A 27,141-nucleotide genomic window follows, 5' to 3' on the forward strand; every position below is an offset into this window, starting at 1 on the left:
GAGCCTAGCCCAGCTGGGGAGCAGTCTCTGGGTTTCCTCTCCTGGCCTGTTGTGCCCAGAGAGGAGAAGGGCGTGTCTTCAGTGAGCCTGCTCTCTGGGGCTCGGCTGCAGGCTCTGGAGGAGCGAGCCAGAGGCCCCAGGCTCTGCAGCTGACCTGGTGACCGGCAATAGCAGTAGCAGGCTGCTCTGGGTCCGTGGCTGCCTCCAGAGCAGAGTTTCTCAGCCTTAGCATGCACGAATCACCTGGAAGGCTCACTAACACACAGGTGCCTGGGCCTCACCTGATTCGGATCCCCCAGACCTGGGTGGGGCCGAGAATCTGCATTTCCCCCCAAGTTCCCAGCCGATGCTGTTTCTGGTCAGGTGACCCACTTTGAGAACCATTGATCTAAAGCCTGAAGGAGTAAATTCCTAACCTCTTTGAGAACGTGAAGTTACAGAGCATCTTCGCAGAAAGAAAAAGTACGCATACAAAATTTTTACGATTTGCAAAAGGGTTTCCAGGCACCACCCCCGTGCTCATCCTCGGACTACAGCAAGAGGCCCTACTTGAGAAGAGCCAGATCGGTAAAGGCCAAGGCCAAGTGGACACACCACTCAGAGGAGACGCAAAGGGCAGGAGGATGCCTGGTTAGCTGTGTTTCTGGCAGAGAGAAGAGGCCACCAAGTGAACCGATGGAGAAGTCACAGGGCCCGATGGGATAGCGTGACCCCGGGAGGCAGAAAGACCGGTTGTAGGTCAGCCTCAGGCATCAGCGCTGGAGCCGCCAGGCCTCGTCTTCATCTGTCTGTTGAAAGTGAAGAGCTATCCCATCTCCAGGTTCCTTCTAGCTTTTAACTCGTGAGGTTTCAAGGCACTGCAAAATCACAAGACCTCGAGATTTTTAAAACCTCAACTTGTACTCCAATCAGAGCTGAGATACCGTAGCCTGGTTGGAAGTAGCTTCCAGAAACTAAATGTTGTAAATCAGCAGTGTTCGATGTCTGGCCGTGTCGGGCTGGGATTGGCTTCATCAAGAGCGATGAGTGATTTAGGTCCTCCTGAGGGGAGACAGGGTCTTGAGGACTAGAAGGAGGCACAGGGCACCCTGTAGGAGCAAGGGCTGCCTGGAGGGCCATGGGTCCCAGCCCCTGGGGAGAGGGGCGGCAAGCACAGGATGGCGCAGAATAAAGGAGTGAGGCTGTGATCTCTCGAGACTTGCGTTTCCTGCTCTGCTGGAGGAAGGCAGTTGCCTATTTCTGAAAGGGCACCTGGCACAAAGGGCCCAGGACGCAGAGATCAGCAGCCCCTGCCTGCTTTTGTCAGAGGACCTCTGAGTGGGCAGGAAAGAGCAAGTCAAGGGAACCATTTGGAGAGACTAGGTGCTGGTCTTTAGAGGTGATGGGAGGTGGTGGCCAGAACTCAGAAGGGTGTGGCCGGCACAGGTCAGACATGGGGCTCGATGTTTTGAAAGTGCAGCATGTCTGGGCCACACAGAGGTGGCTGTCCCCGGGCTTGCTGGGGAGCCTGGGAGGCAGCCTGCTTCAAAGGCTACGGTGGAGGTCACGACCATCCTAGGAAAAAAAGGCAGAGAGAGAGATGGATGGTGATTTAGGGTATCTGGCTGGTCCCAGGTTGGGGATGGTGTTTTCTGAGCCGGACTTAAGGGGTGTGGGAAGGGGTGTTGTAGACAGAGGGTTCTACAGTGAGCACGGGTGCAGCCCCCAACTGCTTAGGCTATGTTCTGGAAACTCCAGTTTGTTTGTAGTGGGAAGTACTTGGGAGGAGGTGAACATAGAGGCATGAATGGTGGAAGACCCCATCTGGGCTCCACCACAGGGGCCTTGGATGCCCAACCAGGGGGCTCGTGTTTGATGTTACACGCAGTCACACCTGTGGGAGGGGAGGGCAGTAGCCTGAGTGCTTTTGGATTTTGGGATGAGGGGTGGGATGAGCCCACTGGAAAAAATCCCCAGGATCCCCGGAGTGAGAGAGACATGGTTGTGAATTTCCGGCCTCACCAGTCACAGCTCGGTGACTTTGGATAAACCACTCAGCTGCAGAGCCTCAGTTTCCCCAGTTGTGCAAGGGGGGAGAATCAAGTTTCCCTTGAATCAGGGTTTCCCAGCCATGGCACTAGTAACGTTTGGATTGTTGGGCCTTTATCTTGGGGGCCATCTCGTGCCTTGTGGGGTGTTTAGCAGCATCCCCGGACTCCGCCCCACCCCAGATGCCAGCAGCACCCCCAGAAGTGGTGCTACCCAACATGTCTCCAGACGTTGTTAATGCCCCCTGCCGGGGCAGAATCCACCCTGTCACCCCTAGCCCAGGCGAAAACTGCTGCCTCACGGTGGGTGGGGTTGGGGGAGCATCGGTCACCACCTGGGTAAAGTACGTGGTACGGAGCCGGGCGCCGAGACGCTGAGTGTCCTTAGAGGACCCTGTTAGCACAGGGGAGACCCCTTGGGAGTCTCGTGATCCTAGTCCAGTGGAACCAGTGAGGATAGAGGTTGGGTCGGCTGGAGACATCAAGGGGGTGGACTCCGTGGGGTTCGCCCACCAACAGAAGGGGCAGCACGGGAGCCTCCTTGAGCCTTGCACCTGGGTGGCTGGGGGGGCAGAGCTCTGCCTCTCGGGAGAGGGGACCGTTTAGGACTCAGAGTTCTAGCCCCCCACCCTGAGCCCAGGCTGCAGGTGGTCATCAAGAGCGCTGCCCAGAGCTCCAGGAAGCTGTGCCTGCAAGAGGCCAGGGACCTCTGCCCCTCCCTGTGGGGCCTCCATCCCTGAGTCCCAAAGGCTGATGTGCACAAGGCGTACACGGGGCTTAGGGAGGAGATTCAAGTTTGAGGCAGAAGAGGGAATAGATCCAAGCAATGGAGCTGGCGGCCAGGTTCCCAGGCTTCGGAGGGCCCTGTACAGGGAAGTCCTCTCCAAGAGCCTCGGGACTGCGGCTGGCAGCGGCGGATTTTCCTCTTGGGCCGTTCTGTAGAAAATGGGCCGGCACCCCACGATTCTCAGGCTGCCGGAGTCCAGGGCAAGACCCCCAGCACGCGGCGTCTCCCTGGGCTGTGATGCGGGGTAGACGCCCGAGGGCCTGTGGTCCTTGGCTGGGTCGGCCGGCCCCACCCCAGGGGCCCGCAGAGGGGAGGCCTGCGTGTGTTTTCAGGGACGGTGGGGGGTGAGCTGGCGCATCTTACCTGCTGAGGCAGGTCTTCCAAGAGCACGAGCGTGCTAGGGGCAGCTGCTTAGGTGGCGAGATGGCATGTTTTGGTACCTAAAACATGTTCCCTAAGAAATAACAAACCACTCGTCGGACACCCCCTTTCGTCCCTCCCACAACTTCAAAAGAGGACCACAAAAAAAAAAAAAAAAAAAAAAAAAAAAAAAGAGAAACACCTGAGAGACCAAATAGAAGCCTCACACCCTCACCCACCCCGTGCCCCGGAGGAGACGACCCCGTCCTGCATCTTCCACCGGGAGCGCCCGCTCTCAGGAGCGAGCTGGCGTGGCCGCGCAGGGGAGCGTGTGTCTGTGTGGGATGTGCCTTCATGCGTCACTCTATTTATGTTGTTCGCAGCCCAACGGTAGCGGCCAGGGCAAAGTCCCGGGGTCATTTTTGCTACCGCCGCCGCCTCCAGTGGCCAGACCTGTGCCCCTTCCTATGCCTGATTCCAAATCCACCAGCACTGCCCCAGACGGCGCCGCCTTGACTCCTCCATCACCTTGTAAGTGGACGATGAAACCGAAACCACAACGCCCAGCATCCCTGGCCCATCCAAACAGTCTCCACGGCAAAAAGAAAAACCCCTGCCCCGCCCACCGCCAGAGCCCCCCAACCCAGAGCGCCATGGAGCCTCCCACCCGGACAAGAGCAGAGCTGAGCCCCCAGTCACGGCCTCCGGGGCCTCAGTTGCACCAGCCAGCACCCCACGAGCCCCCCTGCCCACCCGCGGCTCCTAGCCGGGGGGCCCCTGGCCCAGGCCCCTCCCCGGGGCGGGAGGGGGAGCACAGTGGGGCACGCAGGCCAGGGGTGCTGGCCAGGGTGGGAGGGGGGCGGGGAGGCGCAGCCATGCCATCTTCATGCCTGATTGCTGTTTTTTTTCATTTTTCGTTTTTTTGTTTTTTGATTTTTGTTGTTTCGTTGTGCCCCGCTACACCAAAAAAAAATTAAATGTGACCACAAGGTGACGCCACCACCATCCCCTTTTGGCCTTGCCCCCTCACCTCCATTCCGGGGCCCTTGGGCCTCTAACTGTACAGCAGGCCGGTCCCTGACCTCCTCCCCTTCAATCTCACATTTGGTTTCTCGTTGTTCCTCTTTTTTTTTTTTCTTTTCTTTTTTTTTTTTTTTTTCCTCCTCCCATCCCTCTCCCTTTCCCAGGTTGACTGTTCCAAGGACAAGGGAGGGCTCTCGGCCTCGGCTTACTTCATCTCTTTCTCTTCCTCTCTCTCTCTCTTTTAACCAATGACAAATTTTGTTAAAGGGAAAAGAAAAATCTGAGTTGAGAGGCCCAAGGTAGACCCGACGTGTGAAGGACAGGAGAGGTGGAGGGTGGGCGGTGTGCCGTCTGCGGGCAGAGGGTGGGCGCTCTGGGGGCCGGCAGACCACAGGCCAGGACTGCCTGGTCCGCAGTGGGAGGGGCGGCCCATCTCACTTTCCTCCGTCTCGCGCTCTTTGTTGCCTTCTTTCTCATGGTTTGAGTTCTTTTCCCCTCTCCATCCTCTTCATGCCATCTTCCTTCCCATCTGCATCCGCCATAAGACACGAAGTCATGGTCATGGTCATTGGAGGTGGGCAGGGTGGGGGAGGAGGCGCCAGGCGGCAGAGTGGCTGGGGGGCGCCCTGGACAGTATCTGGTGAGCATGCAGTCCCTGGGGTGTATCTGGTAGAGGGTGTGTGTGGGGGGAATCCCTGGCAGCCTGTGACACTCTTGTTCCTTCTGGGGACATCCACCCTGCTGGGGGTGCACAACCCATTCCCTCCCATAGGGTTCCAGCCAGAAAACCTGAGAAGAGCTCAGGGGTGTTGGGCTGCCTGTTTGTCCCTCAGGCTCCAGAACTGCTCATGGGCCCCCAAGCCCTGGGGCTCTGCCACCTCCTCCTGTGCTTTGGCCTGTGTCAGGCCCTGGGGACCGCAGTACCACAGGCTCTGGCTCATGCATCAGAGGAGGAGGACGCCTGCTGGGTCCAAGCTGGCAGCCAGCTCCTCTCTCTGCCCCTGTCCCATCCAACTCAGCCCTCCACTGGACCCCTGCAAGTTCCCTGAGCCATCAGCCCCATCCTTGGGACTACCCAGCGTGGTTCTGTGATGCAGCACTGGCCTAGCTGCCCTGGTCGGAGAGGAGGCCTGGCTGAGCCGGCCTTCCCTGAGCAGGGTGGGGCCGGTCCGGCTGAGCCCCCAGCATCCCGCCCTCCCAGGCTCCCTCTTCCCAAGACCCAAGAGAGTCCGTGGGAAAGCACGGGTGCCTTGCTTCAACGGGGGCTAGCCTCAGACCTGCTCGGTGCCTGCTTTGGGGACACAGCAGGGTCTATGGGACCTCAGCTAAAGCCTCCAGGGCCCCTCCCACACTCTGGGCCAGGAGAGAGGACATCTGGCTGAGGTGGAATGCTAGGGGTGGGGGACAGTGTGTGCTCCTGGTCAGTGAGCGGGTGATGGGACCCCTCTGGCCTGTCCTTCTCACTGCCAGCCTAAGCCCTGGCAGCATGGTCTAATCCAGTCTCTCCCTCTCTCAGCAGCCCCGAAGGGCAGTGCCCGGGCAGGCCCCAAGGCCTCACGGGGTCTCTCCCTCTCTTCCCTGCTCCCCACAGCATTCGCAACGACAGGCGCCTCCTCTGCCAACCGGTTTGTCAGCATCGGACCCCGGGACGGCAACTTTCTGAACATCCCACAGCAGTCTCAGGTAGGAGGCTCCACCCGCGATGTGGATGTGGGCGCAGGGGGAAGAGGCAGGGGCGGGGGCATCATGGGCGTGAGGGAAGACGCTGGCTCCTTGAGGCCAATCCGGGAGAAGGGGCTACGGCAGGGCTGGAGGGCCCAGGCTTTTGCAAGCCCAGCTGAGCCTGCCTCCCCAGGCAGCCCCCAGGTCCCCTAGCTAATCAGCTAATTGGATAATTAGCTCTGACAGCCCCGGCCCTGGGGAAGGCGGCCAAAGACCTGAGGCTAGAGGCGCTCTGGGCCAGGCCTGGTGGTAGCCCGAGGCCCCGTCAGGAAGAGGACAGCTTCTGCCTGTTGCTCTCCTCCCTCTCCAGCTGGAAGCCCTGGCCCCCAGCCCTCCCCTTCTTCCTTGGCTTTGGGTGGGCTGGGCAAGGGGTGGAGGAGGGACAGAGCCGTCCTGGTGGGCTGATTGCCCAGAGACTCTGGCACCCAGGGTAGGGCAGGGCCTGTTGCCACCCTGGAGGCCCCTCCCTCAGGTCCCCATGAATCCCGTTAGAGGGGAGGCCGGGCTGTTGGAACCTCCAGTCCAGCTCCCGCCCGTCCCCAGTTCTCACAAGGAAAACTCCAGCCTTCCTGCTGGAATGCCCTGGATCTGGTTTTGTACAGGCATCTGTGCTCTTGCACGCACGTGGGCCCCCTCCTCCCTGTGCCTGTCCCCCAGAGGCTGCGACTAGCTCACAGAGCCCCGGGGCCTTGGGGTGCGGGGAGGACCCACCTCAGGAGCAGGGTGGAGGCCGGTTTTACAAAGCCCCAGGCTTCTCGGAAAGGAACATGCAAATAATCTTTCTCTTTTGCACATTTTACCAAAACACCACCCTGTGAGCCCAAGGCCTGGAGGCTTTTTCTCCGCCCCAGGAAATCCACCCCAGCCCAGAGCCCCAGGGCCACCTCTTGCTGCTCCTGCTCCTTTACTGCTCTGAGGCCTGAGTCCAGAGAAAGTCGGTGGATGGAAGTTTTGTGTGTGTGGTTTGAGGTTTTGTTTTTTTTCCCTTTTCCTTTCCCTCCCTCAAAAAAAAAAAAAAAAAAAAAAGGCCAAAAAACTTTGTCAAACTTCAAACTTCAGAGCTCCCTAGTGGCAAGGAGGGGAGGGGAGGGGAACTTCAACCCCCTCCAGCTTCCCACCCCCTTTCCCCAGAGTCACGTCTGACCCGTCTGGTTTCCAGGAGCAACCAGACATGATGTAACACCCAGATGAACTTGAACTTGGGGGTGTTGAGAAGAAAAACAATGGCTCTGAGCAGGGGCTGGAGCCAGCCCCCTCCGCTGCTCTGTGCCAGGGAGGCCGAGAGAGCCCTGCTGGCAGAGGGCGGGAGGGGGTGCCAGAGGAAGGGACAGCAGGCGGGCCTCCCCTCCTGGCTCTGGGCTGGCACCAGGCGGCAGGGCTCCATCGCTCCCGCCCGCCCGCCCTCTCTCCCTCCCTCCCTCCCTCTGCCCCAGCGCCTGTAGCTCTGAGCTCCCCGTTGCTGGCTTGCTCTTGGGGACCACTGCCGTCAGTCCTCCCTGCTCACCCTGTTTCCGCCTGCCTCCGTGTGCTTTCCCTTCTTCACTTTCTCTGCTTACTTTGCTTGGACTTTGGGGCCAAGGCAGACTTTGAGGCAAGTTTGGGAAACAGTCTTTCTCCCCCTTGTTTTGCAAAGCAGCCTGAGCCCCGGGCCCCAGCAGGCAGGTGTGTCTGGGGGTGACGGTGGGGGAGACTGGAGCCGGACAAGGCCCACACAGCCGAGAGCCCTTGGGCCTGGGGGCAGGCAGGCGGCTGCAGCGGGCGCAGGGGGTACAGTGGGGGGCGGTTTCCACAGTAACCAGTGACTTTAGCTGATCTCGGGAGCACCAGATGGAGAGAGAACAATAGAATGAGGGAAGAAAAGAGAATTTTAGCAATTTTGTCATTCCCTGGACAGCGCTTTTTACTTAGTTTTAATCAGTTTTGGACCTGGCTCAGGAAGCAGAAAGGGTGAGCAGAAAAAGCTGACCCCCCCCCCGGGACCTGTGGGGAGGCGCTGGGGAGCTATCCTGGAACCACCTTTGTCTTAAACTCCAGGCCTTGAACTGGGGTCTTCCTGGTCTGTGGGGCGGGGTGGGGGGGCGCAGGAGGGGCTTCCCAATCTGAGCACTGGTGGTTTTCCCCCTCCCGTGCAGCTCCAAGGGAACCAGCCTGGAGCCTTGGCTTGGTCCGACAAAGAGGGGCCAAGCGGGCTCTCTATGTCCCCGTTGTCACCTGCCTCCTTTCCTTTACAGGGAGGGGGCGGGCCAGGCTTCCACAGCGGTGCTCTAAGGGTTCCTGCGTTGTCTCCCCTTGGGAAGGGGGTCCCAGAGAACACGGAGGCCTTAGACCTCAGGGATAGGGGCTCTCCCAGGCGGCTCCCTTCTCAGGCCAGGACTGGAAGCCTAGGTGCTGGCTGCTGACTCTGCTCCTGCCGAACTCGGGGTGCTTTCGGCCTGGGTTTCCCCCGTGCAGTGCCAGGTATCCCGCGAGCCTCCCTTTAAAGACCTGTAGTTAGTTGATGGGGTTGGACCTTGGGCAGTTCGTCCAGGAGCTCCGCCACAGGAGGGCAGGTCTCTGGGTGTGGGCCAGCACGTGGCAGGAAGTTGGGCATCTCTGCCCACCCAGTAAATGCCAGCAGCACCCAGTCATCGTGACAACCCCAAGCCCCCATTCTTCCAAATGCCCTCCACCTGCACCATCCAGTGGGGCAGGTCCTGGCCATGTGTGGCTGTTGAAGTTCAAATTAAATAACAAACTAGAGGGGCACCTGGGTGGCTCAGCCATTTAGCGTCTGCCTTCGGCTCAGGTCGTGATCCCAGGTTCCTAGGATCAAGTCTCACATCAGGCTCCCTGCTCATCGGGGGTGGGGGGAGTCTGCTTCTCCCTCTCCCTCTGCCTCTCCCTCTGCCTGTGCACACGCTCTATCTCTAATTTAAAAAAAAATGTAAATAACCTACTAGAGAAAACTTTAGTCCTTAGTAACGTCAGCCACATTTCACTTGCTGAGATGCCACATGAGGCTCGTGGCTACCACACTGGATAGGACAAACAGGGAACGTTTCCATTGTTGAAGAAGGTTCTAGGTAATCTTCCAGGCCCTTTTTAACACTACAACTCCATGTGTTCATCCCTCAGTAGAAGACTGCCCGTGGACCCAGACCAGAGCCTGAGGGGCGGGTCCAGCCAGCGGGCATAATCTGTGCGGCTTAAACAAGTGGTTTTAAACACTGACAGCTTTCGCATGCGATGCCGTCAGGACTTCTGGCTTCTTTTGAAAAGCTGGCTGATCTCGCTGCCCCGGGGGCCTCACTCTGGTGTGGCAGCCTTGGCCCTGGGCTCCCTGAGAGCATGCCACGTGTGGCGGGTAGGAACATCGACTTGGAACCTTCCCCTGTGTCCGAGTCCTGGCTGGGCTGTGAGGGCAGACCATGTAGCCTCGGTCAGGCCAGCCCCACTCTCCCCACCCGGCTCTGTGTGGACTTGGAGCACGGGTAGGATGGGTTACTACCCAGTGCCAGCTCTGTGGTTAGCCCTGCTGGGCATTTCAGATCTGTGACCCAGAGCCTGGGAGATGTCCCGAAATACATTTTCAGGGACCATTTTCTGGCCCCAAGGGTACTAGTAGGTCTGCACAGGTCCTGTAGACTGGATAGGAGAAAAGCTCCCTCCCCTCCCCTCCCCCGCCGCCCCTTGGCCACAAGGTGGGGCCAGAGCCTTTGATGGAGGGCATTGCCAGGCCGCCCAGCCTCTGGGTCAGGTGTATTTTGTGATGAGGAGCCACCAAGACTGGTTTGTGGGAAGGCGGCTCCCCCTGCTGGCACCCTGAGGGAAGCGCCTCCCGCCCCAGGGAGACTCGGGTCCTTCCCCTGCGCCAGGTGCCCCAGGGTAGAGGATCAAGCACAGTGGGCTATGAGGCCCCTCCCCCAGGCCATGGACTGCTAGGGACTGAAGCCATGTGCTGTCCCCCCACCCCAGCCTTTCAGCCTGTGGGACCTTGGCTGGGGAGTACAGACGGGAATTTCTGCTTTTAATCCAAAGAGACAGAAAGAAAACTCAGCAAGAAGCTGAGCCACCCCCACCCCACTCCCAAAACCCCTCTGGGGACAAAAGCTCCAGCCTGGCATCCTCCCCACCCTGCAGGACCCATACAAAAACCTAAACAATTGGAAACATGGCCAGATCCCAGGTCTGTGCCTGTGCCAGCTCCAGCCATGGGGGTCCCACCCGCTGGGCACAGTGCCCACGGGAAGGCCAGCTGGACCCTAGCACTGGGGGGCAGGGTCTCTTGGGGGCGACAGGATTCCCATAGGAGGTACCGACATAAGGGGGATGTACCTCTTCGTGGGGTGTTGGTGTCCTTGGCTCTGCTGGAGGTGGTCCCTCCAGGGGCCTTGGGCTCCAGCCTGCGGTCTGCGGACCAGGTGGGCGCAGAAGAGACTCGCCCCTGCTATTCTCAATACGGCCTCTTTTTGTCCCATTTCAGTCCTGGTTCCTCTGATAAGATCGACAAAAAGAAATGACAAAATGTTAAGAAGAGGTTCCTCAAACGGGGGGAGAAGAAATTTTGAGACGTGGAAAAAATCCCCCAGCCCAGCCCCACCGAAAAGCAAAAATTAGACGTCGTCAGCCACTCAGCCCTTCTCTCCTCCAGCCCGGGGAGCCCTGCAGGCCCCCAGAAGCAGCCCAGTTCTCGGAGAGCCCTCGGAAGAGGTCTTGGGGGAGCTGTGCACCAGCAGCCAAGCAGAAAGAAACATGCAAACGGACTCTGTTAAGTAGAGGACAGAAAGAAAGAAAGGATGCAGCAGAACTGCCTTTCTCCCCTCCCTAACCCGCCCCGACCTTCCGGGGAAGGAACAAAATCAACCCAACAAAGAAACCAGCACAGTTCTAAAGGGGCCTGTCCTCCACCCTCACCCTTCTTAGGGGAACCCCACCCCCAACTCGGGCCAGAGCTTCACTAGGGAGCCCAGAGGACAAGCTTGTACAAATGATGGGGGGCAGATCCAGAGGGTTTCTCCCTCCAGACTCCGCCCCCTCCCTGCCTGTCTACCCGCCCCCCCAGCCCCCACTGCCTTGGCCTCTGGCTTCTTCCCCCAGCTGCTCTGGACTAGGTGAGGCCGGTGCCTTCCTGGTTTCCCTGCCCTACCTTCGGGCTACAAGCCCCTGGGGCGGGGGGCAGGGAGAGGCCCCTGGAGCTAGTTTCTTGCTCCTGCAATGGAGGGTGTCCTGTCACCCCACCCTGAGCTTCGGGGTTAGTTTCAGGGCCCCAGACCCCTCTGTACAGTCCATAGGAAAAAAGTCGGAATGCTACGACAGCCCGTCCCAGCCTGGGACAGGCCCCCTCTTCCTGCCCTCTGCAGGCCGGGAAAATCACTCTCTCGCCGCGCCACGAGTGAGGGGAGGTGGGCCCCAGGGTCGCCCCCACACCCCAGCCCCGCATGCAGGTGCCCTCGCTCCGCCCCACCGGTCCCTGCCCCTGCCCCTCACACAGACAGCCCTGCTGTGGCCGGGCCGGAGAGTGGAGCAGAAAGGGGACCCCGGAGCCGAGCGAGGAGGACGAGGCAGCCGCCGCTGCCACTGGCTAAGCCACCCACCTGCGCTAGGTAGGCGTCCTGCTCGCCGACTTTCAGTTCCTTTGGAGGGTGTTGGGTGTTGTCCTTTTTCACAAGTTTTTTTGGAGCTTTCTCTGTCCCCCCAACCCCACTTTCTCCACCATATGGGCCTCTTGGCCACTTCTTTCTGGATTTCAGCTGTAATGTCTTTACTCTTTCTTTAGGGGTGGGGCATTCATTGTTTGGGTCTTTTGCCGTCGCAACTGGGAACTCCTCCATTTGAGCAACTTGGGGACAATTTGGTAACACACCACAGGAAGTAGCTCTCCCCCTCCCCCTGCAGCCCCTTCCTCCCCCACCAAGGGATGGTTGGGGACCTGTCCAGAGGGTCTTCCGAAGCCCCCTGGGAGGGAGGGAAGCAAGAGCATGCCCAGCCCCCCTCCAGGGTGTGACTTGGCCCCTCTGGCTTGTCTTTCTGTGCCTTACTCCCTCCTCCCTGCATCTCCCTTCCTCGGCCCCCTTCTGGAGTCCTTGTGCCTCTCTCTCTCTTTCTTAACTGTATGAAAACACAAAGCACAGGTCAGGATCCTCTGAAAGTCAGTCAACCCAACATTGCACCGTAGGGGTGGGTTGTGGGCTTTATTTATTGTGAATCTAGTTTGTGAGGCTGTGGCCCCAGCAGGGAGGGAGGGAAGGAAGGAAGGGAGGCAGCTGGCTGGGGAGGCGAAGAGGGCCCTGACCTGGGCCTGAAGGGGCCGGCGAGTGGTGCCTCCTCACCCGGAAGCCGCCAGGTGGCTGGCCCCAGCAGTGGCTTTTGTTGGAAGTTGAGCGAAGGCCCTCCCCCGTCTCCGTGCAGCCCCTGGGGAAGACCGGGACTGAGAAGCAGGGGATAGGGGATCCCGCGGGAGCCTGGGGGGGTGGGGCGTGGGGAGTAGGGCGGGGGGGGGGGGGGGCCGGGTGGGCCGGGCGTGACGCGCGGTCAAAGTGCAATGATTTTTCAGTTTGGTTGGCTAAACAGGGTCAGAGCTGAGAGGGGAGCGGAAGGGACCCCCTGCCCGGCCACACGCGCCCCTTCCCTCGAAGACAATCGGGGCCGCGGGCGCGCTGGGCCCGCGGGAGCCGGGGTCTGCGGGGCGCCCGCCCGGGCGAGGTCGGAAGCTGCAGGCCAGCTGGGCCGGGGCGGGAGCGCGCCCGGCGGCGCTGCCCGGGCGGGCAGGGGGGTGGGGGCCGCTCCTTTCCCAAGTGTCGTTGTGAGGGGGCAGGCGAGGGGCGACGAGGGCGACAGGAGATGTGGGGACGTGTTAGAAGAGAAAAAAAAAAAAAAAAACCCACAAAAAATATATATGGGGGAAATGAACTTTTTTTTCATTGAACCAAGTGCAATGCATCAGAGAGTTTTCCTATCTTTGTATGTTAAGAGATTGTTAAGAAAAATTCTATTTTTGTTGTAATGTCCTCGCGGCTCTGGGGACGCTAAAAGAACTGGGCCTGCCCCGCCCTGCGCGGGGATAACGAAAGCTGAGTGTTTTTTCCTTTTTTTTTTTTTCGTTCGTTTTCAGTTTTTTTTTTTTTTAAGTCGTTTTCCTGCGTTGACGAGGATGATCTGGGGTTTTTATTTGTTTCGTCGTTCGTTCTCGGTTTCGGTGGGAGGGCTGAAGGAAACGTTCACATTTTAGAGTTTAAAAAAAAAAACAAACACCTGGACATTAAAAAAAAAAAAAAAACAAAACCACAAGATCAAAAAGGAAAAGGACGAGAGAAAATTATTTTTAAGATAATTCAACATAAAAACCCTGGTGCTTCTTACATTATAAAGTACGTTTTAAAAAAAACCCACAAACTATTATACATAAGTTTATGAATCAATTAAATATCCTGCACTTGTTAGGAACACGCATATCCCTTCTTTGTTGAGTTTAACGGAACGGGACAGCGGCATACGCCCGGCGGCTGGGCTGCTCTGGCCGCGGGTCTCCCCGGGCGCCCCCTCCCCAGGGCCCAGCGCCCCCTCCTCGCCTCATCCCCGTCCGGGCACGGGGGCGCGGCGGGGGGGTCCCCAGCCCCTCCCCCGCAGAGGTCAATGCCAACGAACAAACGTCCCCTCCCTCCCTCCCTCTCCGCCCCGAGCGCCCTTCTTTGAGCCAGACGCCAACTTGACCCTCACCAGCATTATCAGGAGCGCGCTCAGCAAGTTGGTAGTTACCCCTCCTTTTCCCCGGCGCCCCCGACTCAACATCACTCCTTCCACCCCTACCCCTACCCCCGTCACCCACCGGGGAGCACGAGGAAGGCTCGAAGCTCCAGGACAGGACCAGCCAAGCTGACAGGTCGATTCGCCCAGGCCCGCGCCCGCACGCACGCACGCACACGGCCCCGCACACAGCCCCACCCCACCCTGCAACCAGCCCCGTCGACTGCCTTACACACCCGCCCCCGCGCTGGCCGGCCGACCTAGTGCCTTGTTCTCACCCCCGTGCTGGCGGAGCGGACGCCGCGCTCTGGGTCCCAGAGGGGCCGGGTGGCTCAGACGACCCACCATTTCCTCACCCCGACCGTGCTGAACGGACCCCCCACACGAGAGAAAATAAAGGAGCAATAAAGTCACGAGAAATTTCGTCCCCCAATCGAGAGCCCGAGGGGCACCCCAGCCCCGCCTCTGCTCCCCCCCCCCCCCCCCCCTCGGGGCGCCCCCCTCCCCCCCCAAGCCAGCCTGGGCCAGCCCCGCTTCGGCCCCTCCCGGGAGATCCGTGCGCCCGACCAGCACCAGCATCGCGGACCGCAAAGGCCGCCCGTCCCGTCAAACAAGTTTCTTCTTAGGCTAAGAAACGCAGTATATACGAGTATCTCTATATATAGTACTAATGGATTTGGTGTGCTTCCCCCTTAGCGTCCCCTGTCCCTCCGCTCCTCCTCCTTCAGCCTGGTCTCCCCCTCTCTCTGCCCTCCACCCCCGTCTCTGCACTGAGATACATAAGAAACAAGGGTAGTTTACTGTCTGTTTTGTTTTCTGGGTTTTCAGTGTCCTAGCGGAATGCAAGTAGGCAGCCAGCCCGTATGTTCCCTCTCCGCCCCGCCCCGCCCCGCCCCGCCCCCGTCACTGCGCTTCTGTTATACCATCTTTGCCTGACTCTCTCCGGCTTCTCCATTGAATGGCTAATGTGTATGTGAAATAAAGAAATAAAGAAAAACAAAAGTAAGAGCGCCCGAGCCTTCGATAACGCCTTCATCCGGGGACTGGTTCGGGATCGGTGGGTGGGTCGCCGCGTCGGTTCTGCGCCTCAGCGGATGCGGTCAAGGAGCGTGTATCCATGAGTCTCCAGGAGGGGGCGCCAGTGAGAAGGGCAAAGACTCCCCGGTCCCTCCCCACCTCTTTCGGTGACCCCAGCCCGGAAAAAAGAGGCACCACTTTAGTCCGATGAGCTGTCTGCCATATTGGTTCCCGCACCTCGTCCCTGGGAGGGAGACGCGGGAAAGGCTATTTCCAGCGGTTGGTGGGTGATTAAAAAAAAAAAGGTGGTCTGCTGGGGGGCCCCCTGGGGGCGACAGTCGCCCTTCCAGACCCCTGGGACCCTTTTCCCCGTTGGGGACGTCCTCACTGTTCCCTCTTCGGGGGAGTTCGCCCCAGAGCAGGCGCAAGGCATCATCCGCCCTTCCCTTGACTTCCCTGGGCTGAGTTCCCGGTGACCCTCGGCTCAGAAGCAACGCTGCGGAGGTCACCGCACCTCAGGGCTCACGGCCGCTCGTTCCGTCTTGATGGGCCGGGCCGCCCCGTCGGGACTGCCGTCGGGGCCCGCCGGGGGCGCGGGCTGAGAGGGCACCGCGGCCTCGGCCCTGCGACAAGGCCCGCGGCGGGCGCCATCGTTGGGGCCCCGATGCGTGGGTCTTTTGCGGGACCCGGACGGGGCGGGGCCTGCGGCCAGAGCAGCCGCCTGGTCGCGCAGCAGCCGCACCAGGAAGCCGATGTATTTCATGGCCAGGCGGAGCACCTCGTTCTTGCTCAGCTTCCGGTCGGGCGGGTGCGTTGGCAGCAGCTTCCTGAGCTCTGCGAAGGCGCCATTCACGTTCTGCTGCCGCCAGCGCTCCCGGCTGTTGGTGAACACGCGCCTGGCCACCTTCTGGGGCTGGTGCCCTACGAACAGGAGGGGTTGGGTTGGCGCCGTGGCCCAGGAGGCGCACGCTCCTGCCCTCGCTTCAGGCACCCAGAGCCCTCGGGAGGGGACTTCCACATAGGCGGTGGGCTGGGGCTCCCTCCATCCAAGGGATCCACAAGCAGGACCCGGGCATATCTCCCCTGCTAGTGAGCAACACGGCTCCGCCCGCCCGCCTCACCCCCGCAGCCTAGAGGAGGACATCACAGGTCCCCGCTGCAGACAACTGGGGCCTTCTGTATCTCTGTCCACACCTTCCTGTCAACAGCTGAGATTCCGAGGGACATGTGCCCTGTGGCTGTCAGTCTGGGGAGCTGTCCCTGTGGTCTTCATTCTGGAGCATGCCCCTGTATGTGGCTGGAGGTGCACGTGGGTCTGAGAGGTCCCCTAGGGGCCAGCGTGGTCCTGTCCTGGGAGAACTGGTATACCTAAAGGGCTGTGGTCATGTCTGATCGTTGCTGGGTGGTTGTGGTCGTGTGGCTGTGGTTCTGTGGCTGACTCTTGTGGGGCCACGGTCCTAAGTGACTGTGGTTGTGTGGCTGTTCCTTGTGTGGTTCTTGTCCTGTGGCTGTTTCCTGCGTGGCTGTGCCTTCTAGTGGGGCTGTCATCTTGTGGCCCCCATGCCATGGTGCATTATGCCACGACTCTTGGTGGCTTGTTGGGTGGCTGTGGTTGTGTGGGGCTGGCCGCGGGTCTGCGGTTTTGCACGTGGGTGTAACCTGAGTACTGGAGGCCTCGTGTGAGCTGTCCTGCATGTGTCCCTGCGGCAGACAGGAGTCCCAGCAGGTGGCTGTCTGTGCACACAAAGTCATACTCACCCTCAGCCAGCTCCAGCTCACAGTGGCTCGGTCTCCGCTTCAGCCGGCTGCTGGGGAAGATGCCGAAAGCTCCTGCCGGCCCAATGTAGAGGCTGTAAGGGGTCGTGGGTCACTAATGCCTTGTGGGCAAGGACCCTGGCCCTGGATTCCCCCCAGGTCCCAGCCCTTCACTGACCTGTTGAGGAAGGGGTCAGGGTGATAATGCAGGGCCAAGGGGGGTGGGACAGTTCCCAGGGCAGAGAGCTGCAGCAGCGGGGGTCGCAGGGCGCTCAACTCCGTGGTGGCCATGGTTACCCCTGGGGGCCTGGTGTGGCCCAGGCTGATCACTGGCACGCCAGGGGGCAGCCTTGGGGGTGAGGAGCCTTGGTGGCCCATCTCTTTCACCTTCGGCGGCCCAGGAGAGGCAGGCTTGGGGGGCGGAGCGGGTGCTGGGCTGGGGGCACACACCATTTCGGCCTTCTCAGTCATGGTGGGGCCCACCTCTGCCTGGGCCTGGGGCGGGCACATGGACCCCGAGGGGGTGCTCACCTGTGGGAGGGAAGGAAGCTAGTGGGGAGGGAGGAATCAGATGCCAGCACATCCCTTAGCCCAACAGAGCCCTCAAAGGAGAGCGAAAGGGTGGTGGTGGTGGGGGGGGTGGTTCCGTGCATGAAGGCAGGTGGGCTCAGAAACCACCAGGACATGCGAGGGGGATGTGACACAAGGGCCGGAGGTAACTAGTGGGTCTCTGGGCGGCCCTGAGCTCAGCAGGGCCATCTCTGAGCTGTTTGTGACCCACAAGGACCTCAGTTGCCCAGCTTCTGAACAAATTTCCCTTATTCCAGAATCCCTTCTCGGCTGGAGTCTGGAGAGAGGGGTGAGGAAGGAAGCTGGGATGGAGCCTGTGTCCCCAGAATGACCCTGTAACCCTCAGATCTGATCTCGAGACCCTCATTGATACCACGTGACCTTAGAATCCCTCTATAATGGACTCCAACCCTTCACCGATCCCCCGCCTCAGCTGACCATGTGGCACTCAGCTATGACACTGGGGGCTCTTCTCATTGCCTCCATGTCACACCCTGAAAGTCCCTCATAATTGCTCCATTGACTCCCACCCCCACTGAAAACGTCCCCCTTACTAGACCTGTAACCCCACTGCTGACGCTGTGATAAAAAATGCTGACCCAGGATCCCCAAACCCTGACCCCACTGCCCAGTACCTACAGTCATGTCCCAATCCTTCTCTGGCCCTCCTTGATGTCCCCCACGCCCCATTTCCTATCTGCATCCCCACCCACGCCTTTGCACCCTGGCTTAAACCTTTTGGCCCCATGGCCTGGAGTGTCCAGCAACTTCTGGGACTCCTGGCTCCCCTGTCCCCTCTTCCTAGGTAGATAGGCCCTGGGGAAGCTGGCCTGGACTCACTAAGGAGGTGCCCCCATGAATGAATGAATGAATGAACCAATGATCAAATGAATACAGGCACTCCCAGGATCCCCCACCTTCAGGCGGACTCCCCTCTTACCCCCGCACTGGTCCTGCTGTTTGGTGAGTGCCCTGGCTCAGTCCTTCAAGGTCGGGATGCGGTTGGGTTTCAGGCCAGGCTTCGTAGCCCCGATCCGATCCGGCCTCTGCGTTCACGGCCGCTGGGAGCTTGCCGCCCCCTCCAGGCAGCGGCGTCGGGGCCGCGCCTCTTCCCGGGCTCCCGAAGGCCGCGGCGAAGGCGGCGTGGATCCCTCGAGGGAAAGTGAGCAGCTCCCCGCCGGCCCGCCCTCTCCCCGCCCCCGGCGGCCCAGTTTCCTCCCTCTCACCCCCGGCCGCGCCGGAGGATGCTGGACCGGCACAGATAAGAGCCTGGCGGACTGGCCGCGCCTGATAAGGAGCCGGGCTGACCCCGGAGGAAACCGGCGGGCGGGGATCTCCGAGCGCGGGCCTCACAGCCCCGCCCCCGGCCGGCGAGGGACCGAGCGGTCCCCGGGGACCTCTGAGGACCCCGACCCACTACACAGCTGGGAGTGAGGTACACGGCTGCACGCAGAGGGGAAACCGAGGCAGGGAAGATGCGGCATCCAGTATCGCTCGGGTTTTGCCTCTGGCTTTGAACAGCCCTGGCCCAAGTGTCCGTTCTGATGGGGGTGGAGGAGAGCCCCTTCCGGCTGAGCGGGGGACTCGTGACCCGGGGCCCCCTCCTGCTCCTCCTCTCCTCACCCTGCTTGGTTCCTCTTTTTACGCCACCCCTCCGGGGCTGTGCACCACCCCCACCCCGGTTGAGGGCACTGGCAGGAGGGCAGTTCCTACAGCCTGCCTTTGGGCGTCCAGCGGCGGCCAGTGTCCTGGGCCCCCAGGCCTGCTGTCCACACCAGCTTTTCAGGCCCAGGAGGATGAGAGGAAGTACCACCGCTGGGAGAGACTTCCTAGGGTGCCAGGGCTTGCCAAGTTCACAATAGGTGTCCTTGACGTGTCCCCACAGGATGCAAATCTTCTAGGCCACAGGAGCACAGAGCCCCAACCTGGTGGCCTCTGGCCCTCCTCCCCCATCATAGGCCATTTTGGGGGTGCAGAGGAGGACAGTGATAAAGAGGCATTGGGCAAGTATCTGGGAGTGGGGGTGGAGCTCCTCACCGGCCTGGCCTCACCGAAGGGGGGGCGGGTCCCGGAATAGCTTCGTAGCAGGGACGAGACTGTCCCTTCCTCCAGGGCTTTCCCACTGGGGCCAGTCAGGCTTTTGCCTCAGATGTATCTGGGTGACAGCAGAAGCTGCCCCGATGACACCACCGCCCTCCCAGGAACCTGGTGGAGCCAGGGAACCAGGCCATCACCAACGGTCCAGCAGCCCCACCAAGGGCTCCTCTGAGCCTGTGCATTCGCTGATGATCCCCTACAAGCAAGGTTCTAGGATTAGGGTCATTTTACAGATGGGGTTGAAGCAAAGAGAAAGGTGTCTGGGAAGGCCCCACAGCTGCCATTTGGGGGTGGGGGCTGTGCCCTAAGGCTCTCCGTTAACGTTGCTAACCCTCCTAACCCTCCGTCCTGCAGGCGAGGGGAAGCAGCAGGCGGCCTCAGTGCGCTCGCCCAAGGGGCCGCAGAGCAGGAAGCACCTGGCCTGGAGCGGATGCACAAGGCGCCTGGTTCCGGTCCGGCTTCCGCCCCCGCGGCCCCGTGGAGAGCTCCGCCAGAGAAACCAGGCGGCGACGCGGGTCAGGGTAGTGGTTGGGTGACTGGAGAGCCGGTCTGCATCCGCGGGACCCGCAGTGTGCGTGCGTGGGGCTGGGGGCGGGAGTGGAGGGGGCGGGGTAAAGGCTCCAAGGGCACGAGCACACGGCTGCCGCCCCGTGGCCGCCTTGGGAACTGCAGGGACCAGCAATGGGGTGGCCCAGGGCTTCCAGCAGCAGAGAGTCCGCTCCAGGCGTGCCCCCGAGACAGAACACCCCAGAGAGAAACACGGACACTTCAGTCAGGCAGGGATAAACCCCCAGAATCCCAGGGCTCCCCAGGCAGTTAAAAAAGACGGACAGAGGGGCACCCGGGTGGCTCAGTGGGTTAAAGCCTCTGCTTTCTGCTCAAGTCCTGATTCTGGGGTCCTGGGATTAAGCCCCATATTGGGCTTTCTGCTCAGCGGGGAGCCTCTCTCTCTCTGCCTGCCTCTCTGCCTATTTGTGACCTCTGTCTGTCAAACAAATAAATAAAATCTTAAAAAAAAAAAAAAAAAAAGATGGAGAGAGGAAGAGACTCCAGATGTGTCACTTGGAGAGACGGGCAGGGCCCCCAAGATGGATAGACCCCAGGCGGCCTTCTCATTCAGACAAATGACAGTCGAAGGGATGACATCTCTTTATTGGCTCAGTCTACTCCTGGACCAGTGGCCATGCCAGGCCCAGGCGGGTTCTGGTAAGGAGTCTCTGGATGGTCACCGGGGGCCACGTCAGCAGTGTCCTCGGGTGCTGGGGAGCTGTGGGAGTAGCAGCACTGGTCCCCATGTTGACAGGTGCCCTGGTGGGAGGATGGGGTATGTGAAGCCTGGCCCAGAGCTCAGCAGCCTCTGCTGGGTCCTTTTCCCGGATGGGGAACTCACTTCCACATCTCGCCTGTCCCAGGTCTCCCAGACCCACCTGCCCCTTGGCCTTGACCTATTGCTGGGAGGGGGGATCCCTGGGTGCTGCAGGGGGAGGTAGGGGTGCCTCACCTCCTTGAATCTTTTACAGGGAAATGTCTTGAGCCGGGCAGCCCGCTGGACTGGGTCTTCTGCTGGCTCCTTTCTCTTATTCTGGTGCAGCCTGCGTCTCTCCTCCATAGCTCCGCCAGCTACCTTGCCCCTGTGCAGGGAGAGGAGGAGCTGGGACCCCATCTGGCCTTTGTGTTGCCCCTGCCCTGGACAAGCCCCACCGTCACAACGCTCTCACTCACCCCGGCCGAGCGCGAGGCCGGGGGCCCCAGTTGGCCTCAGGATTAGCCTGAAAGCGCTTGAGTCCTCGCTGGCGGGAGCTGGGGTTGGCATCCTCCCGGATGGTGAAGTTGGCCTGCAGCCTGGGAAGGCAGGAGTCGGGGCTGAGGGGCAGGTGCCCGCGGGTGAGCACAGACTGCCTGCCAACCTCAGTGCGGTGCCACGTTGCTTCGGGAAGACTCAGGTCCCCCAGCCATTTAATAAATGGTTATCAAGGGGTGCCTGGGTGGCTCAATGGGTTAAAGCATCTGCCTTCAGCTCAGGTGGTGATCTCAGGGTCCTGGGATCGAGCCCCACATCGGGCTCTTTGCTCAGCGGGGAGCCTGCTTCCTCCTCTCTCCCCACCTGCCTCTCTACTTGTAATCTCTGTCTTTCAAATAAATAAATAAAATCTTTAAAATAAATAAATAAATAAATAAATAAATAAACGGTTATCAAGGGCCTCCTGTGTGCCTAAAATCTGCCATTGGTGGAGCCAGTGTTCCAGTGCATGAGACAACGGGATGAACCAGAAACAAGCAAATCCCGTTGTGTTTGGGTACAAGTAAGAGTTCTGAGACAAGCAGAGCAGGGGACCCAGGGGTGGGGTGGGGGAGGCATGCAGGGCAAGGCAGAGTGAAGGGGGTGAGGGAAGCGCCATTGGGGACCTGGGGACAGTCAGTACAGGCAGAGAGAACAGCTCTCATAAAGGCTGTGCCTGGCGAGTCTGAGCTAGGAGGCCCGGTCCGGAGGGAGGGAGGTGGGGAGAAGGGGCCAAAGGGGGCCAAAGGAGATCGCAGCCAGATGGTGCCAAGCCTGCACTAGTGAGTGAGGTGGGAGTCACAGGGGGAGCGGACTCAGGGGCTCACAGGTGTTACCCTGGCTGCTGGGCATGGGGCAGGGGCAAGCGGGGCGGCCAGGGGACAGGGACAGGCAGGGGTAGGTGGGCAGTGATGCAGCCAGACCAGGGTGGGGGCAGAAGGGGAGGGCAAGTGGGAAGATGCTGGATCCTACTTGAAGGAGCACGGGGCTGTGGGGGGGCATCCGTGTTGTCCGCGCACATGGGAGCTTCCCCTGCCTGCGGGCAGCCCTGGCAGAGCCCATACCTGGGCTCCACACTGAGAATGCGGAATGCTGGGCTGGTCTCGGACAGGCGCTCCCGTTTCACCGGACACTCCTTTTCCTGAGAGGAAAAGCTCAGAGATCAGGGGACGCTGGGCCTGTCTGGCGCTCCCATCCCCACTCTGGCCAGGCCAGCCCTCACCCAGCAGCGCATGATGTCCCAGAGGGCTGAAGAGGGGACATCTGTCTTCACGGCGTTCTTACAGGCATGGGAAAGTGAGACCCGGAAGCCAGCATGGAGAAGGGCCGACCTGTGGACCAAGAGGGGCCGCGGTTGGCCAGGGGGGTAGGTTCGGGTGGGGAGCTAGGCCCCCTCGATGGGACTGGGGTGCAGCTGAATGGTTCGCGGTGTCTACGTGGCTTGTGTGATGCCGGTTATTGAACCGTAAGCCCATCCCCCTTGCCAAGGCTGGTGGCCTCCATGCCCTATTCTCAGCACCTGCACACGGGCATGCTGAGTCTCCGTTTCTCGGGAGACCCTGGTCTGAGAGGGGCTGCACCTGCCCAGTGGCCCCCTGAGGTCAGGCTCAGGCCCCATGCCTGGGGGGTGCTCACCGCAGTTGCAGGAGGCTGGGCGTGCTACAGCGGATGGTACTGCTCAGCTGGTCCAGCGTGTAGTAGAGAGGCACATCCGGGAGCTCCTGCGAGTGCGGACAGGGTGGATGTGGGGCGGACGGAGGAAGGATGGCCAGGTATAGGTGGGGAACCCCCATCCGCACCCCGGCCTGGCCCCCCACCTCAGTGATGACGCTCAGGACCCCTCGGATCCGCTCTGCGGTGTGGAAGCGGCCCGGGTTGGTGCTCACAGCCTCTAGGACACGCCCCACGAAGTCCAGGTCATGGATGGGCTCTGCCCACAGGGGACCGCCAAGCTATAGACACACAGCGGCCAGAGGGGAGGGGTCAAGACAGCCACGACCCCAGTGCCCCCCTCGTTTCCCCCACCCTGCCTCACCTGGTGTCGCTGCCCGCAGTGCTCACACTCGGGGGCGACAGGGGGACCGCAGGCTGCAGAGAACTTGACCCTGCAGAGAGCGGCGTGGTTGGCAGGCAGTGACCCTGGGAGGCCCCATCTTCACCTTCCTGCCCGGCTCCCCCTTGCTCACCGGCCCCCAGAGGCTCCTGAAGCTTTGCCAAGGCGCTGAAGGTGGAAGGTCCCGCAGCCCACGCACTGGAATACAAGCGCCTGCTTGCTGTTGGGGAGCAGGGGCACCCCTAAGTTCCCAGCATGATCACCACACCCCGACGCCTCCCTCAGGCTAACTTCATCCCCATCAGACCCCCATTTCCTTGGGGCGGGAGCATGACCCCCCCATACCCCAAAATGTCCTGTTGCCTCCTTCCATCCATCACTCTTCCTTGCCCCAGACTAACCTGGCTGAGGCTTTGACCTTGGCCTGGCCGGTGAAGACACGGACAAAAACACGCACATAGAAGTCAGCGCTGACACTGAGCAGCGGCACCACAAAGCGTTGGTAGCAGTTGGCTCGGAGGTCCAAGCTGTGCAGGACGATCCTCAGGGCCTGGGGGGTGGGAAATGGGCTTCGGCCATCAGCCGCGCCCCCACCACGGCCTCCCCGCTACCCTCGAGGCTCACAGCCCCCTCGGGCCCAAGACCAGTCCCACGTGTCCTGGCGGCATGACCCTTGCCAAGGGAATGCCTCAGTTCCCTCATCTACGAAATCGGGACAGTCTGTGTCTCTTTAGGGCCCTGCTGGGGGTAGCACACAATTAAGGGGTGCGCTGAGCTGTACGATGTGCTCCAAACACCAGGGTTCCAGCTTCCCAGACTGACCTGATGACAGAACCCTTAAGGAACAAAGACGAGACATCCTCCTTTCCAGCCCATGGCCGCCCGCAGGCAGCCCCTGCCTTCTCGAATCCCCGTGCCAGCCCATCACCCACCATCATGCTCATTGCACAGATGCAAAAACCGAAGCCCGGAAAGAGGGGATTAGTTGTCCAAAGACACCAGCAAAGGTAGGATGTGAGCCCAAAGCCACACCCAGACCTGAAAACTGCCTTAAAAAGCAATTTTGGAAAATTGTTAAAAACAGACGATACTGGGGGGAAAAATGACCGAAGCACCAGTTCCTACCCTGGGCAACACCCCAGCCCCCCTAGATGACCGGAACTGGCAGCCCCGGCTCTTAGGGCTGCGCTGGTTGTAGTCACGTGTGTCATCCACGTCTTGGGACCAATCTGGAGGAAGCTAAGCGGCTGCGGGGCGGGTGGCAGAGGCTTGGGAGCGCCCTCACCATCTCGTGGCAGGCGCGGCTCTTGAGGGCCATGGCCCCGTACTTGCTGTAGCACGTCTCCCCGCTGTTGCCCGCCAGCACTGCCATGTCCGTGCACGTCACGCACAGCAGCCCTGTGAGGGGGGCCCGAGCTGTGAGGACCCTCGCAGCACCGCGAGGCAGGCTCTCCACCCCTGCAGCAGCGTGGCCTCACCTCCTTCACTCACGGCCTGCACGGCAGCGTCCAAGAAGGGGGCAGGGCTGCCGTAGGGGTCCAGGTCGATGACGTCAAACCGCTCTGACACCTTCTGGTGCTGGTACATCAGCATCCTGCGAGCGAGAAGGCCAGGTCCTCAGCGCCCTGCCCCAGGGACCCGCTCGGTCCCCTACGAGTGTTCTCTCACTCGGTGCGACCGTTCCAGCCCGGACTGAGGGGCCAGCTGCCTCTGTTCAGATCCTGGCTGGCCCATTTGCTAACTGCATGACTCTTCCTCCCTGGGCCTTGGTGGACTCCTGTGTAGCCATCGCAGTAAGGACAGCCAGCCGCGTTTCAAGCAGCTTACAGCTCTATTAACTCCTGTAATCAAATATGGATTTGGAAGGATAGCTAGCTCCCTTTGTAAGTGACCAAAGGCAAACTCTCCCATCTTGTGTAGCCTGAAACTGTAGCCCATCCACCACCTTCCTCCAGCCCTCTGCCCCACCCCAGCTGGAGCACTGCAGAGGGAAGAGAAAAGCAGACTCCCCGCTGAGCAGGGAGCCTGAGGCAAGGCTCTTTCCCCAAACCCTGGGATCCAGAGGCCCCGCACTTAACACTTAACTGCTTAACTGACCTAGCCACCCAGGCGCCCCTCCTATCAGCTTTCAATACAACCAGGAAAGCAGATGCTTTTCATAGCAAAGACCTTTTTGTTTTCTGTAAAGGGTCAGATAGTTAACATTTGAGGCTTTGTTGGCTGCAAGTGGTACCCTTTTTAACCCTTTAACAATGCAAAATCACTCTTAGCTGGTGGGCTCTACAAAAACCTGGCCCCACAGGTGGTTGTTTGTAGGGCCCCAGAATTAGAATATGAATGCCCCAACGTCAGGGATTTTGTCCGTTTTGTTTACTGCTGCCTGGCACAGGTGGACCGGAGATCTGCGCCTGTGCTGGTGCCCGTGGTGCGTCTGAATAAGTAGAAATACCAGAGGTTGGGAAGTCGAGTCTAAATCGGCAACCAAGATACCACACTTCTGGGTACACAAGCATTATCTCATTTAATCAACACAGCATTAGTATTGCAACTCCTGTAATACTAACATCCTCATTTTATAGACGGGAAACTGGGGCTCAGAGAGACTAAGGCACCCTCCCGAGGTCACAGAGGAAGAATATGACAGGCTTAGGATTTGAGACCAGGCAACCTTGTTCTAGCAGGCGCCTGCCAGCCATCAGGCTCAGCTGTCCCAAACCTACCGGGCGTCTGCCTGCCTGGGATGCACCAGGTGGGCCACACCGTTGAGCTGCACGTTGCGGCATATGAGATCCACGGCTCGGGCAGAGGCATCGTTGGCAACCACAGACTGGAGCCCAGGCACCTCTCGTGCAAAGCGAATGGAACGGAGGCCCGAGGCTGCCAGACCCTCTAGCACTCGAAGGCCTTCCTGTTGGAGTAACCAGGGAGCCCGGCTCACATGGATCCCTCCATCCTCTGCTGGGCCCCAAGGAGCCCCCACCACCCACTTCCTACTGCTCTCCCGCCACAGGAGCCTTCCTCGCTCCATTACTGGAGGACTCTGGGGGTGCCACCTCCTGTGCTCAGGCCCCACCTCGCAGATCTCCCCCACAGCAGCTGTTCGAGGTTGGTCTTCCGGGGCCAGGTTTGCACCCTCCTTCAGTTCAGCGTTTTCCTCCTCTTGCTCTGACAAGTCCACGACCACCTTTTGCACGTCCTTCTCACCTGGCACCTTGACTGCAGCCACCCAGAAGCACAAGTCAGGGGACAGTGAAGCTCCCCCTGAAAACGCTCCCCCTATTTCTCAGGAAACAGAAGATTCAGGGAATAAAATCTTTCCCAAAGCCCCTGGGGAAAGCCTGAAGGAAACGAGGCCAGGGCCTGCTGTGTGGCTGGAGCCTTTCAGGACTTTAAGGGAAAGGGGGCGGGGCAGGGAGAAAGCTCGGCGTGACCCCCGCCCACCAAGAGACTGGACCTCGACTCACTCTGGATTCCTTTGGCCGCAAGCTGAACGCGAGCGAACTCGGTGATCACAGCACATCTGCAGGAGACGGACGGTTAGCTCACAACCCCCTCATCCTTGCAGTTCCACTGCCCTCTGCCAAGCTGACCCCAGGCCCTTGCTCACGTCAGGTCCCGGTTAAACTCCTGCACTGGGTTGTAGAAGACTTCGTTGGCGCTGGGGAAGGCTATCTTGGCGGCCCCCTCGGTGACCGTGGTCTCCTGAGCCTCGGATGCGCACTCTTCTCCGCAGGGCTCGGTCCCGTTCTCCATTTCGCCCGGATTCCGTAGCCCTTGCGTCTGTCCCTCCATAAACCGGGCTCTATAGAGACTGCAGGCGGGGCGGAAAGTCAATCTTAGCCACAGAACGATTCTCGCACGGGACATCCGCGGAAGCCTCTGCCCGCCAAGCCTGTTTCGGGGGGTGGGGGAGGGCACAGGAAGAGCATCAGAGAGCCGTGTCCTCGAGCCAGGTGGCCTATACCTCGATAAAGGTTAAGAAGACCCTGCGGCCTCGGTAAGGTGACACCACACCCCATTTTCGGGAGACCGGCCTCTGAGAAGCCAGAAGCCTTCGAGCTGGCCCAACCCCGACCTGTATCCTTCCCCGCGTTGCCCACGACTTTCTCACCCTCTCTCGAGGTGTAGAGGACGGAATTAGTCTCGGTGCACGTTTCCCGGATTAGGACCTGGGCGTCGCCATGTTGGCACAGTGGGAGGGCAGGTCATATGATAGATGTTAGCCAAT

The 27,141-nt window shown here is 60.2% G+C and overlaps 3 protein-coding genes and 1 long non-coding RNA gene across 14 annotated transcripts in view; 1 reads left to right on the forward strand and 3 right to left on the reverse strand.

Moving 5' to 3' along the window:
* NFIX (nuclear factor I X) overlaps window positions 1-10,406 on the forward strand; it is a 93,635-nt gene extending 83,229 nt beyond the window's left edge. For 6 of the 8 annotated variants that reach the window (XM_032884166.1, XM_032884167.1, XM_032884161.1 and 3 more), the window contains 3 exons: window positions 3,558-3,705; window positions 5,789-5,880; window positions 10,382-10,406. In XM_032884166.1, the coding sequence (XP_032740057.1) occupies window positions 3,558-3,705; window positions 5,789-5,880; window positions 10,382-10,396 (255 nt within the window). In that variant the 3' untranslated portion in view covers window positions 10,397-10,406. The remainder of the gene's footprint in view (window positions 1-3,557; window positions 3,706-5,788; window positions 5,881-10,381) is intronic. The other 2 variants (XM_032884168.1, XM_032884165.1) reach the window with 1 other exon arrangement.
* Window positions 1,362-10,384, reverse strand: LOC116854174. Its single transcript, XR_004380103.1, has 3 exons — window positions 10,234-10,384; window positions 3,178-4,726; window positions 1,362-1,554 (listed from the first exon to the last, which is right to left on the reverse strand). It is a non-coding gene; the product is annotated as an uncharacterized LOC116854174 (long non-coding RNA).
* A 2,603-nt stretch (window positions 10,407-13,009) lies between the features above and the next one.
* On the reverse strand, window positions 13,010-18,013 carry LYL1 (LYL1 basic helix-loop-helix family member). Of its 2 annotated transcripts, none has more exons than XM_032835837.1 (4): window positions 17,924-18,013; window positions 16,592-16,962; window positions 16,417-16,508; window positions 13,010-15,579 (listed from the first exon to the last, which is right to left on the reverse strand). In XM_032835837.1, exons 2-4 carry the CDS (start codon window positions 16,921-16,923, stop codon window positions 15,164-15,166), a joined length of 840 nt encoding a protein of 279 aa, XP_032691728.1. In that variant the 5' UTR covers window positions 16,924-16,962; window positions 17,924-18,013; the 3' UTR covers window positions 13,010-15,163. The 2 variants fall into 2 exon arrangements, with proteins under 2 accessions (XP_032691728.1, XP_032691727.1); XM_032835836.1 differs by having other exon boundaries at window positions 16,592-16,944; window positions 17,924-18,008.
* A 2,192-nt stretch (window positions 18,014-20,205) lies between these two features.
* TRMT1 (tRNA methyltransferase 1) lies at window positions 20,206-27,116 on the reverse strand. 3 transcript variants are annotated; one of them, XM_032884157.1, is made up of 17 exons: window positions 27,025-27,116; window positions 26,521-26,805; window positions 26,378-26,433; window positions 25,987-26,129; window positions 25,634-25,821; window positions 24,392-24,507; window positions 24,199-24,311; window positions 23,315-23,463; window positions 23,047-23,133; window positions 22,896-22,965; window positions 22,678-22,812; window positions 22,496-22,581; window positions 22,083-22,191; window positions 21,925-22,001; window positions 20,803-20,922; window positions 20,582-20,711; window positions 20,206-20,388 (listed from the first exon to the last, which is right to left on the reverse strand). In XM_032884157.1, the coding sequence occupies exons 2-17, from the start codon at window positions 26,778-26,780 to the stop codon at window positions 20,239-20,241; spliced, it is 1,989 nt and encodes a 662-aa protein (XP_032740048.1). In that variant the 5' UTR covers window positions 26,781-26,805; window positions 27,025-27,116; the 3' UTR covers window positions 20,206-20,238. The 3 variants fall into 3 exon arrangements, with proteins under 3 accessions (XP_032740048.1, XP_032740049.1, XP_032740050.1); XM_032884158.1 differs by having other exon boundaries at window positions 26,521-26,724; window positions 27,025-27,106; XM_032884159.1 differs by lacking the exons at window positions 25,987-26,129; window positions 26,521-26,805; window positions 27,025-27,116.
* Between the last annotated feature and the right edge of the window lie 25 nt (window positions 27,117-27,141).

The sequence above is a fragment of the Lontra canadensis genome, unplaced genomic scaffold (genome assembly GCF_010015895.1).
Source record: "Lontra canadensis isolate GAN:19392208 unplaced genomic scaffold, GSC_riverotter_1.0 scaffold88, whole genome shotgun sequence".
Taxonomy (NCBI): domain Eukaryota; kingdom Metazoa; phylum Chordata; class Mammalia; order Carnivora; family Mustelidae; genus Lontra; species Lontra canadensis.

Bases quoted from the DNA above. Each gene is read 5' to 3' on its own strand.
- LYL1 (XM_032835837.1), bottom strand. From the start codon at position 16,923: ATGTGCCCGCCCCAGGCCCAGGCAGAGGTGGGCCCCACCATGACTGAG. The intron at 16,509-16,591 runs GTCAGTGAAGGG...GACCCCTTACAG, and splicing joins CCTGACCCCTTCCTCAACAG to CCTCTACATTGGGCCGGCAG. The intron at 15,580-16,416 runs GTGAGTATGACT...TCCTGTTCGTAG, and splicing joins TGAGCTGGAGCTGGCTGAGG to GGCACCAGCCCCAGAAGGTG.
- TRMT1 (XM_032884157.1), bottom strand. From the start codon at position 26,780: ATGTCCCGTGCGAGAATCGTTCTGTGGCTAAGATTGACTTTCCGCCCC. The intron at 23,134-23,314 runs GTTAGTCTGGGG...GCTCCCCAACAG, and splicing joins AAGGTCAAAGCCTCAGCCAG to CAAGCAGGCGCTTGTATTCC. The intron at 22,582-22,677 runs GTGGGGGGCCAG...CCGCACTCGCAG, and splicing joins TCCTGAGCGTCATCACTGAG to GAGCTCCCGGATGTGCCTCT.